Source organism: Rattus rattus, chromosome 8 (assembly GCF_011064425.1).
Source record: "Rattus rattus isolate New Zealand chromosome 8, Rrattus_CSIRO_v1, whole genome shotgun sequence".
NCBI classification, from domain to species: domain Eukaryota; kingdom Metazoa; phylum Chordata; class Mammalia; order Rodentia; family Muridae; genus Rattus; species Rattus rattus.
In genome coordinates this window covers 16,543,650-16,557,279 of record NC_046161.1, presented here as the reverse complement: position 1 = coordinate 16,557,279, position 13,630 = coordinate 16,543,650, and the positions used below count along the sequence as shown (strand labels likewise).

Here is a 13,630-nt window from a genome sequence, read left to right as displayed (position 1 = left end):
ATCCCTGAACTCAAGCAGTATTACAGAGCAATAGTGATAAAAACTGCATGGTATTGGTACAGAGACTGAAAGATAGACAAATGGAACAGAATTGAAGACCCAGAAATGAACCCACACACCTATGGGCACTTGATTTTTGACAAAGGAGCCAAAACCATCCAATGGAAAAAAGATAGCATTTTCAGCTAATGGTGCTGGTTCAACAAGAGGTCAACATGTAGAAGAATGCAGATCGATCTATGCTTATCACCCTGTACAAAGCTTAAGTCCAAGTGGATCAAGGACCTCCACATCAAAACAGATACACTCAAGCTAATAGAAGAAAAAGTGGGAAAGCATCTCTGGAGATGGAGTGGACACTGGGAAAAATTTCCTGAACAAAACACCAATGGCTTATGTTCTAAGATCAAGAATCGACAAATGGGATCTCATAAAACTGCAAAGCTTTTGTAAGGCAAAGGACACTTGTTAGGAAAAAATGACAACCAACAGATTGGGAAAAGATCTTTACCAATCCTACAACAGATAGAGGCCTTATATCCAAAATAAACAAAGTACTCAAGAAGTGAGACCGCAGGGAGACAAATAACCCTATTAAAAAATGGGGTTCAGAGTTAAACAAAGAATTCACAGCTGAGGAATGCTGAATGGCTGAGAAACACCTAAAGAAATGTTCAACATCTTTAGTCATAAGGAAAATGCAAATCAAAACAACCCTGAGATTTCACCTCACACCAGTCAGAATGGCTAAGATCAAAAACTCAGGTGACAGCAAATGCTGGCGAGGATGTAGAGAAAGAGGAAGACTCCTCTATTGTTGGTGGGATTGCAGACTGGTAAAACCATTCTGGAAATCAGTCTGGAGGTTCCTCAGAAAATTGGACATTCCACTACCTGAGGACCCAGCTATACCTCTCCTGGGCATATGCCCAAAAGGTGCTCCAACATATAAGAAGGATACATGCTCTACTATGTGCATAGCAGCCTTATAATAGCCAGAAGCTGGAAAGAACCCAGATGCCCTTCAACAGGGGAAAGGATACAGAAAATGTTGTACATCTACACAATGAAGTACTACTCAGCTATCAAAAACAATGACTTTATGAAATTCATAGGCAAATGGATGGTACTGGAAAATATCTTCCTGAGTGAGGTAACCCAATCACAGAAAAACACACATGGTATGCACTCATTGATAAGTGAATATTAGCCCAAATGCTCGAATTACCCTAGATGCACAGAACACATGAAACTCAAGAAGGATGACCAAAATGCGAATGCTTCACTCCTTCTTTAAAATGGGAACAAGAATACCCTTAGGATTGGATAGGGAGGCAAAGTTTAGAACAGAGGCTGAAGGAACGCCCATTCAGAGCCTGCCCCACATGTGGCCCATACATATACAGCCACCAAACTAGATAAGATGGATGAAGCAAAAAGGTGCAGGCAGACAGGAACCAGATGTAGATCTCTCCTGAGAGACATAGCCAGAATATGGCAAATACATAGGCGAATGCCAGCAGCAAACCACTGAGCTGAGAATGGGACCCTCGTAGAAGGAATCATAGAAAGGCCCGAGACCCCATATGAACAACAATGTCAACCAACCAGAGCTTCCAAGGACTAAGCCACTACCCAAAGATTATACAGGGACTGACCCTGGTCTCCAACTGCATAGGTGGCAATGAATAGCCTAGTAAGGGCCCCAGTGGAAGGGAAAGCCCTTGGTCCTGCCAAGGCTGGACTCCCAGTGGACCAGACTCTTGTGGGGAGAGCGGTAATGGGGGGAGGATTGGAAAGCAAACACCCATATAAAGTGGGAGAGGGAGAGGTTAGGAGGATGTTGGCATGGAAACCGGGAAAGGAAATAACATTTGAAATGTACATTAGAAATATCCAATTTAATAAAGATGGGGAAAAAAGAAATGAAGAAAAAAGGAAAAAAAAACAGAAAGAAAAAATCTCAATGGTCTGGGCCCAAGAAGATTTACAAGGACTGCAGGGTTAGCAGTATGACCTCATGTTTGCCCTTTTATGAAACCATACTGTCTCACACATGTCTGAAAGATACTGACTTTATAACCTCAATACTGCTTCCCTCGACCTCTCCAGAGACAGGTGATCAGGAGATATATATATAAAAAAAAAAAAGTGCTTCTACAAAACTTTTATGTTCGAGATTTTATAGTTTCTTCTTTTCTTTCCTAAATCTGGACTCCTCTGAATCACAAGAAAATGTTTGCACAGGAAAATAAAGAAGCATTTACCCACACCCCCTATGAATGTTGTAACCCAACTTCCTTGTATGATTTCAATTAAATACTGTGGTTGAGTCAAGTCTCGAGAGCACTCTGACTCCCGAGTTCAGTAGCTCTCACTGCAAGAACAGCCTGTCAGAATTGTACCTCAATTGTGTGTTTTCTTATTTGCCTACCAGGTATCCCTAGTCCTTGGTGACCCCCAGCTCATGTTGAGGCTTGAACCCCCAGCAACTAAAAATGGTGTGGGGAAAAATGGGAAACGAATGAAGTATTAAGACTTTCCGTTCTGACCAGGGGTAGATCAACGGCCCCACACTTGCCCACACCCTACAACTTGTGTGCAGGAGGTCCCAGAGGGTCCGGAGTAAACAAACACACAGCTGGGACACCCACAGAGCCTAGTTGATAACATGACTTACCTGCCCTCCTGAGCTCCACTTCCTTTCAGTAGGCTTCTCTACGCAGGCAGATCCATTGGCCAGATATCCTCCCATACCCAATAGCCTTTCTGTCTCCCAGGAGGTCTGCAGTAACCAAGGATACAGAAGGCATAGCCTGCCTCCAAAGAGACAGGCTCTGACCTCAGTCACAGGGCTCTATCTGCCTTCAAGAAATTGGAGATATCATGTACTAGCAACTTAATAGCATAACTGAAAGCTTTAGAACAGAAAAAAAAGCAAACCCAAGAAGAGAAGATGACAGAAAAGACTATAACTCAGGACTAAAATCAACCAATTAAGGACAAAGAGAATGATACAAATATTCAATAAAACCAAGATCTGGTTCTTTGACAAAATCAACAAGAGAGACAAATCCTTAGCCAAACTAACTAAAGGGCACAGAGACAGTATAACAAAATCAAAGATGAAAATAGAGACATAACAGAAAACTGAGGAAATGCAAAAAAAGAAAAGAAAAGAAAAAGCACTAAAAGCTACTACAAAAGCCAATACCATACAAATCTAGATGAAATGGATGATTTTCTAGACATATTTTTTAGACTTCATGTTAAAAGTCTTAGAGAGATCAGGAATTCATTGCATATACCTAGGCATAATAAAACAATAAAATCAAAATATAGCAAGCCAACAGCCAACATCAAGGAGAGAAACTAGAAGCAATCCCACTAAAATCCAGGACAAGGCTGCCCATTCTCTTCCTGTTTATTCAATAGTACTCAAATTCTAGCTAAAGCAGTTAGATAGCAAAGGGAGATCAAAAGGATACAAATTGGATAAAAAAAGGTGTGGGAAAGGAGGCAAAGTATCACTATTTGCAGATGATAAGATAGTATACATAAACAACCTCCAAAATTCTACCAGAGAACTACTAAGCCTGACAAACAACTTCAGAAATTGGCAGGATATGAAATTAACTGAAACTAATCAGTTGCCTTCCTTTATACAAATGATAAACAGGCTGAGAAAGAAATTAGGGAAACAACACCCTTCACAATAGTCACAAATAATATAAAATATCTTGGTATAACTCTTACTATTAAGTGGATATTAGCCCAAAAGTACAGAATACCCATGATACAAGCCACAGACCACAAAAAGTTTAACAAGAAGTAAGACCCAAGTAAAGATGCTTCAATCCCACCTAGACAGGGGAAGAAAATAATCAAGGGAGGTAGAGGGAGGGAGGGACCTGGTAAGATAGGAAGGTAGAGAGGAAAGAGGGAACAGGATTGGGTATCGGGGCAGGGAACAAGAGATAAGCCCAGAGGGCAAAGAGAATTAATGGAAATAAGTAGCCTTGGAATTGGGGAATGGGAGGACCCTCTAAAAAGTACCAGAGACCCAGGAGGTGAGACACCCTCAGGATTCATTAGGAATGACCTTAGCCAAAATGCCCAACATTAGGGGAAAGGGAACTTGAAAAGTCGACCTCCAGTAGATTGACAGGGTTACTAACCCACAGTCAAAATTTCTGACCCAAAATTGTTCCTTTCTAAAAGAACTGCAGGGACAAAAATAAAGCAGCAACCGAAGGAAAGGTGCTCCAGTGACCAGTCCATCCCAGTGGGAGACACCAAGGACTGACACCACTATGCTATGGTGTGCTTACAGATAGGAGCCAGGCATGGCTGTCCTCTGAGAGGCCCTTCCTGCTGCTGACTGAAACAGAAGTAGATACTTACATCCAAGTCAGGGAAACCTGTGGTTGATTTAGGGGAGGATTAAAGAAGCTTAAAGGGAAAGCATCACCATAGAAAGACCAACAGTCTCAACTAATCCAGACTCTAGGAAGCTCGCAGGGATACCAATCAGGGCCTAAGGTACCTGGCACATATGTAGCAGAGGTCTGCATAGACTGGCCTCAATGGGAGATATCCTTAATCAACAAGAGACTTGGGGTCCCAGGGAATCGGGAGGCCTTGGGAAGAAGCAACCTCTGGGAGGCAAAGAGGAGGAGGAATGGGGTAAGAAACTGTGGTTGTGGGGACCAGGACGGGGAAGAAATGACTGGAATAAAAATAAAATAGTTTTTAAAATCCCTCAGAATAGGACCAAACTTTGCCAGATATACACCTGATAGAGGATTAATATCCAGAATATACAAAGAACTAAAAAAAAGTTAAGGGGACAACCCCACTAAAAATTTATAATAGTATAAACAGAGAGTTCTCAGAGAAGAAATCAAAATGGCGAAGAAATGCCACCAAAAAAAATGGAAAATCCTTAGCAACTAGGAAGTGGCAAATTAAAAAACTGTTAGATTCTTTCTCAGGCCAGTCAGAATGGCTAAGATCAACAAAACAAGAGTGCTGGTGAGGTTGTGGGAAAAGGAGAGTCCATATTCACTGCTGATGGGAATGCAAAATAGTGCAGCCACTCTAGAAATCAGTGAGAAGAATGCTCAAAAAAATCTACAAAAATATAAATAAATAAGTTTTCTGTATGACTCAATATACTACTCCTTCACATACAAGCAAAGAAGTCAACATGAATCTAATTTCTGAGAATTTGAAACCTACTGAATTCTGAGACTCCTTACTACTCATCCTCAGTAAGAAAGTACAATTAGAAAAGTTTTAACATGTATCACCAGTAGATGATCTTGGAAATTTTCAGTGACTCTTACTCAGAGAAGAAACACACGAGAGAGTAATCATAGGCATATCTACTGATTTTCTCTCAGGGATAAGGAATTGAGATGTTAGAGTCTTCTTCTTGTGTAGTCTCTGCCCTTGAGGAGCAGGGAATGAACATACCATTGATCAATTTGTATAATAAGCTTCAGAGGGATACAAATCCCAGGGCACACCTATAACTCTTATAGTTACCAAGACAGAGCATACCTCATGTCTTTCCCAGAAACAAATCATCCAGGTTCTTTTCTCCATGTTTGGTTCTTTCACCTTTTTCTTTTGGACAAACCTTCTAACTTTCACAACCAATGTTCCCTGAGCAAGTAAGATTCAAAAGAGATTGCCCACAGTGAGTATATAAGATCACCCTTATATAGTCCAACAGATGTTGAAGGAAATGGAGAATAAAGTGGTTGATAGGAAGAGTATTATCTCTTTCTTCAGCATAGGAAAGGGAAACCCCTGCAATGTCTTGCAGAGGCTACTCTTATGAGTAATATCTGAAAAAGTAAAGTCACTAGGATATTTGCTTCAAGTTGAATTTTCATAGTGACCATTTACTTGGAATATGTATAATTGAGGGTATACAGAGGAGCTAATATGTAGTTTTTTGCAGGTACACCATTACATTTTTTTTTCTCCATCTTCATTAACTTGGGTGCTTCTTATTTACATTTCGATTGTTATTCCCCTTCCCGGTTTCCAGGCCAACATCCCCCTAACCCCTACCCCTCCCCTTCTATATGGCTGTTCCCCTCCCCATCCTCCCCCATTACCGCCCTCCCCCCAACAATCACGTTCACTAGGGGTTCAGTCTTGGCAAGACCAAGGACTTCCCCTTCCACTGGTGCTCTTACTAGGCTATTCATTGCTACCTATGAGGTTGGAGCCCAGGGTCAGTCCATGTATAGTCTTTGGGTAGTGGCTTAGTCCCTGGAAGCTCTGGTTGGTTGGCATTGTTGTCATATGGGGTCTTGAGCCCCTTCAAGCTTTTTCAGTCTTTTCTCTGATTCCTTCAACGGGGGTTCTTATATCTGAAGATTTCCCTGGACAGAAGAGTTTAGTGACTTAGTATCAATATAAGTTGTACACGATAGAGCCTGGTGACATAATTTACAGTAAAGTTGTTCTCTTCTAGTTCTAAGAGATCTTATTATCTCAGCCAAGAAAGCCAGAGCTCTCTCAGACTTGAACAAGCATTTGTGACTTTTCAAACTCACTTGCTTGGAACTATCTCAGGATTCTCATGATAGACCAGCCTCCCTTGCTATTCCTTGCTTCCTTTTGTATGTTGTACTTACTAGAATTTCTCTCCAAGAAGAGTCTTCTTGTTTTTATCAAAGAAATTGGTTTATAAAATCTGAATTTATCTATAGACAGCATATTCCTATCTCTCCTTTAAGTGTGAAGATGAGAAGAGATTAAGAGACTTAGATATTTTACATGATTATTTTATTTAATGGGAGGTAGATGCGTGCAATGCCCCACCAAAAATTAAGCAGCTATTCAGTTGAGTTTTCCCCCATTTGGGAAAATCTCAGGACTCATAACAACTGGAGTAGAGTGGCTGTCCATGGCTTTGGTCATAGTGTCTCCCATAATAGTAAAGGTGGTGGACAAGCTTTTTATTAATCATTTCTCAAATAATCAGAACTCACAAATACCTTCAAGTATTATCCTCTATTGTGTGCACTAAATATTTGTACAGAATAGACAATGGATCAGCGTCTTTGCATACATGCCAAAACACATGAGGTTCAGGAATAAGGTGAAGTCAAGAACTGTGCTAAGAAGCAAGTGATCAGACATTTTGTTCTAACAAATATTTCCTGTCTGTTTACTGAGAATCATCTGTGTAAATGCAGATGAATGTATGTCTGTGTCTACTTAAATTTAAATTAATGTAGCTGAAAGAATTAAAATGGGCATCAAGGACTGGTCTTCTACTGGGTCCTCTCTACCAAATATCATTTAGATTTGGAAACTTTAGAGAATCATTGGCTAAAATATTTTTTTTCACTTGAGTAGGTCTTATCCTCAAGAAGACTCTGTTAGCAAGACATTGGCATAATTTTTCTACTGATCTCAGCACTTATTTCTCATCTTCTGTTACAGGAAGCTTGAGTTTGCCCTTTCAAGTATAATGACGTGAAGATTCCAAATTGTTGTGTCTCTGTCCTTAGTTTTCTCTGTTCTAAATATATTGTTGACTCCAACCCACAAGGAAAATCATAACTTATAAATTGATTGTTCCTGTGCAGTCTGTATATATCATCCATCCATCACTACATCTCTGTGTATATCTCTATGTATTTTGGGAGTTGTTCTGGACTATTTGTAGCTTGTCATTCTTCATCATTCCTTTTACCTCTGTGCACTTAAACACTTTTGCTACTAACACTTGCTTCCATAGTTGATACTTGCATCTGGGTCTTTAATTTTCCCTATGAAAAATCATTATTCTCATACCACCAAGTAGGTATCTCTTTTGTAAGAAACCCATATTCAGGAGCTACATCCCTGACTTCGACAAACCCATATTGCATTCAAAGATGCACTCTGAACCCATTCAGAAAATAAACTTTATCCTAGTGTTCAATTATTCAGTATTAAAACTGCTAGCCATCTCTACTTCTGGGAGATGGAAATTTGAGTGCAAAAACAAAACTGAATCTTTATTTTCACAACATCAAGTACTGCCTTCACAAGGAAACTTTCTTGAAGAAGAGCTTCCACAAAACTTTCAAGAACTGATAAGAGCCTAAATCAGGTCTTTGGCACTTACTGATATAACTCAACAGATAGACCCAGCAATACCAGACACTAGGAATAAAGCAAGTAGATTGTTTCTTATACTGAGATACTTAGGACAATGTAATTTCTATTGTCAAAATTCTTTTAAATAATAGTTTGGTTGTTGCTTTTACTGTAGGTAGTAATTCATGAGATAGGCTAACACTGCAGTGAACAACACTTCTTGATGGTTCTTGGATGAAATCAAAAATCTTGCAGACACTGTGAAAGCATTCAAACACAGAGCAATAACCCCAGTCCATGTGACCTCTGAATACCTCCAAACAAAGCCTGTAGCATCCAGACCCTCTACTTTATCTTTAAGATTTAAGGGTCATTCTTTCTTTCTTTGCCATGTATGTACATTTATCACTAGATGTGTTCATTATTTTGATCTTAAAATTTGTCTTAAAGAAGCAATATTTGATTATCCAGGAAATAAAAACATGCTTCTGACTGAATAACATCTTACCTTAATCCTATTTAGTAAGAGGGGTTTTTAGTCAGTGATGGAGGGTGTTTGATTATTTTATATGCAAGTGAATGGATGAGGAAGATGAGCATTGAGTATTTTAAAAGATAAAAGTTTAAAAGTAATTTTCTTGGATTCTAATCACAGAGACCACCATCAATTCTTTGTAAATGTCTTTTAACATTCAATGTCTGCATTTATTCTCCCAATTGCCTTGGTTTTAATTGCAGGATATTTAGGAAAGAACCATGAACCATGTGTTGATGACTCAGGAAAACAATATTGTTGAGGTTTCTGTAGGGAAGGATACATTGTAAGATTACATAAAAATATTAATTGAAGGGAAAATAGGATAAACTGTTGAGACATATAGGTATATATACTAAGAAATGAATGAACTAGAATTGATTGAATGAACTAAGTGGGGTTTTTCTATACCTTTCTCTTATCTTACTTATCTTGTCTCACATAGTGGTTTTCTTTGGAGCTAGAGTTGGTAAAGTTTTTGGACAGGTGCTCAGGCTGTAGTACCAATGCTACAGAAGTAGAAAGTTATTTCTTCATATGTTCATTGCTTCTTTAATTCAGCTATCAAAAATGGTGTCAAAATCTTCCTCTTTGTCAGATAATCACCTGGTATTGAGACTTGATTGGAATGGGAATCATCCAGAGAGCCAGGAGATGTTTCACACACACAGAATAGGCAGAAATTAAAAAGATAAAGGTGTTGAAGAGAAAAATGGGATTTCAAGAGGAATATACAGAGAACATATGATCATGTTCACAAACACAAACCTTTCTGAATGATCAGAATTTAGTGTGACCACTGAAAAATGTTGAGATGTGAGAGTGGGAATCAGAATGCATCCAACATAAAGAAAGGGTGTACTGCACTTTTAGAAATTGACTGCTTTGCTCTAAATACTTCCAGAGATTCTCTGGGCCTCATATGCTTTAAAATTTATGGAGTTAGTAATTCAAAGTAGAGATAAGAGGAAAAGACAAGTCTCACAAAGGAAGGGTTAATATTATGAGACAGTCTTTTCAATGAATGAGAAAATGCAGAAATCCTAATTTTTATACTAATGAAACTGTTATGTATATTTATCTCAATACATAAAAGGACAGACATCTTAGAGACTGTGGTGTATATTTCCCAATCTTTCTCTCCCATAGGTGTCTAGCTTATTTGTCAACAGCATGAAACCAGGAAACCAAACAAGTACTTTAGAATTTTTACTTCTGGGGCTTTCCCAAGATCCAGAGCATCAACCCATGCTATTTGGACTGTTTCTGCTCATGTTTGTGGTCACTGTGCTTGGGAATCTGCTCATCATTCTGGTCGTCAGCATTGACTCTCACCTGCATACTCCCATGTACTTCTTCCTATCTAATCTGTCCTTTTCTGACATTTGTTTCATCACAACAACAATCCCTAAGATGTTAGTGAACATCCAAACACAGAGCAAGTCCATCACCTATGCAGAATGCATCACCCAGATGTATTTTTTCATGGTCTTCGCAGGCGTGGACATATTCCTCCTCTCTGTGATGGCCTATGACCAATTTGTGGCCATCTGTCACCCCCTACACTATCCAGTCATTATGAATCCCCATCTAAGTGGCTTGCTGGTTCTTGTATCATGGTTTATTAGTTTCTCATACTCTTTGATCCAGAGTCTGTTGATGCTGCCGCTGTCCTTCTGTACCAATCAGATAATTAAACACTTTTATTGTGAACATGCCACAGTCCTCACTATAGCCTGTTCAAACACACTAATCAATTATATCATTCTTTACATACTGATATGTGTCCTTGGTTTTGTTCCTTTCTCAGGGATTCTTTATTCCTACTCTAAAATTGTTTCCTCTATTTTGAGAATCCCATCAACAGATGGAAAATATAAAGCATTTTCTACCTGTGGGTCTCACCTATCAGTGGTTTCTTTATTCTATGGGACAGGCCTTGGTGTGTACCTTAGTTCTGATGCATCTTCCTCTTCTGAGAAGGGCATGGTGGCGTCAGTAATGTATACAGTGGTCACACCCATGTTGAACCCTTTCATCTACAGCTTGAGAAACAAAGACATTAAGAAGGCTTTACAAGCACTTAGGGCAATATTTTTTTTAGGTGATAAGTTCACTTGCTTCAGTATTCTGAGATGACAAAAGTAAAATTTTAAGCTAAAAATATTTTGTCCTTTAGTCATACATAACTTTATCTAGTTTGTTCTTTTGTTTTTGATAAAAATTATACTGAGAATACTTTTAGCTGAAATTTATATGATACCTCATCCATTATCCTCAATTCTATCCTCCTCCTCTCTTTTAAATGACATATTTTTCACATCAGTTTAATGTTTACATTTCTTTAGGTCTGTACAACCATTCAATGTCAACTCATGAATTGTTTTTTAAAAATTATGAATTAGTTCATTTTTAGAACATAAGTCCAAATATAGGTAAACAATACATGTGGCTAGAAATCCTACATTAATTATTCATGTACTAGAATGCATGTTGTTATTAGACATTACTTTATGGACAGGCTGGACCTTACAAAGAAAGTCTGTACTCACCACTCAGAAATCACCACTGGGATTTCAGACGTGAAATTTTGTACTGGAGAGAAATTTTTATGTTGCTACTACACACTGACTGAAGCGGTCTTCTATGATGTGAATACTTTTGTCCTCCTGACTTCTATGTTAAAATATTATAAACAGTGCGATTTTATTAAAAAGAGAGAAATTGAGAAGCAATTAGTTTGATTTCTAATGCTGCCCTCAGGAATAAAGTTTCTTATATACAACACAAGGAAAGAAACTACACCGTGCAGAAAGCAAGAATATAATTTCCTTGCAATGAAACCAAAAAAGAGACAAACAAACATAATTCTACCTCTAACAATGAAAAAAGCAGGAAGCAACAATCGCTATTCCTTAATATCTCTAAACATCAATGGACTCAATTCCCCAATAAAAAGACATAGACAAACAGACTGGATATGTAAAGAGGACCCAGCACTTTGCTGCATGCAGGAAACACCCATCAGAGACAAAGACAGACACTATATCAGCATAAATGGCTGGAAAACAACTTTCCAAGCAAATGGCCCAAAGAAACAAGCTGGAGTTGCCATTCTTTTTTTTGGGGGGGGGGAGATCTTTATTAATCGTAAACCCAATAGAGAAGTAATATCCAAAATATACAAAGAACTCAAGAAGTTAGACTCCAGAAAAACAAATATCCCAATTAAAAATTAGGTATGGATCTAAACAAAGAATTCTCAACTGAGGAATATCTAATGGCACCTAAAGAAATGTTCAGCATCCTTTGTCATCAGAGAAATGCAAATCAAAACAACCCTGAGATTCTACCTCACACTAGTCAGAATGGCTGAGATCAAAATCTCAGGTGACGACAGATGCTGGGGAGGGTATGAAAATGGAGTTGCCATTCTAATATCAAATAAAATTGACTTTCAACCAAGAGTCATTAAAAAAGGTAAGGAAGGACAATTCATATTCATCAAAGGAAAAATCCACCGAGATGAACTCTCAATTCTAAATATCTATGCTCCAAACGCAAGGAGACCTACATTCATAAAAGAAACCTTACTAAAGCTCAAAGCACACATTGCACTTAACACAATAATAGTAGAATTTCAACACCCCATTCTCATCACTGGACAGACCATGGAAATAGTAATTAAACAGAGATGTAGAGAAACTAAGAGGAGTTATGAACCAATTGGATTTAACAGATATTTATAGAAGAAACAAAAGGATATACCTTCTTCTCAGCACCTCATGGAACGTTCTCCAAAATTGAACATATAATTGGACACAAAATAGGCCAAAACATATATGGAAAAATAGAAATAATCCTATGCACCCTATCAAATCACCACACACTAAGACTGATCTTCAATAACAACAGTAATAACAGAAAGCCCACATATACATGGAAGTTGAACAATGCTCTACTCAATGACAACTTGGTCAAGGAAGAAATGAAGAAAGAAACTAAGGCTTCTTAGAATTTAATAAAAATGAATATACAACATTCCCAAACTTATGAGACACAATGAAAGAGGTACTAAGAGGAAAACACAGAGCTCTGAATGCCTGCAAAAAGGAGCAGGAGAGAGCATATGTCAGCAACTTGACAGCACACCTTAATGCTCTAGAACAAAAAGAAATAAATAAACCTAAGAGGAGTAGAAGGTAGGAAATACAAAGAATTCACAGGTGAGGAGTGCTGAATGGCTAAGAAGCACCTAAAAAATGTTCAACACCTTTAGTCATAAGGAAAATGCAAATCAAAACAACCCTGAGATTCCACCTCACACCAGTGAGAATGGCTAAGATCAAAAACTCCAGTGACAGCAGATGCTGGTGAGGATGTGGACAAAGAGGAACACTCTTCCATTGTTGATGGGATTGCAAACTAGAACAACCATTCTGGAAATCAGTCTGGAGATTTCTCAGGAAACTGGACATTGCACTACCTGAGGACCCAGCTATACCTCTCTTGGGCATATACCAAAAAGATGCCCCAACATATAACAAGGACACATGCTCCACTATATTCATAGCAACCTTATTTATAATAGCCAGAAGCTGGAAAGAACCCAGATGCCCTTCAACAGAGGAATGGATACAGAAAATGTGGTACATCTACACAATGGAATATTACTCAGCTATCAAAAACAATGACTTTATGAAATTCATAGGCAAATGGATGGAGCTGGAAAATATCATCCTGAGTGAGCTAACCCAATCACAGAAAAACACACATGGTATGCACTCATTGATAAGTGGCTATTAGCCCAAATGCTCGAATTTCCCTGAATGCACAGAACACATAAAACTCAAGAAGGATGACCAAAATACAAATGCTTCATTCCTTCTTTAAAAGGGGAACAAGAATACCCTTGGGAGGCAAAGTTTAGAACAGAGGCTGAAAGAGCGCCCATTCAGAGCCTGCCCGACATGTGGCCCATAC

General features: G+C 38.5%; 1 protein-coding gene across 1 annotated transcript; it reads left to right on the top strand.

Annotated features, from left to right (window-relative positions):
* Positions 1–9,820: 9,820 nt before the first annotated feature.
* Positions 9,821–10,786, top strand: LOC116906942 (olfactory receptor 7D4-like). Its single transcript, XM_032909866.1, has one exon. The coding sequence runs from the start codon at positions 9,821–9,823 to the stop codon at positions 10,784–10,786; it is 966 nt and encodes a 321-aa protein (XP_032765757.1).
* The last annotated feature ends 2,844 nt before the right edge of the window (positions 10,787–13,630 follow it).

Coding starts and splice junctions, on each gene's coding strand:
- LOC116906942 (XM_032909866.1), top strand. CDS start 9,821: ATGAAACCAGGAAACCAAACAAGTACTTTAGAATTTTTACTTCTGGGG.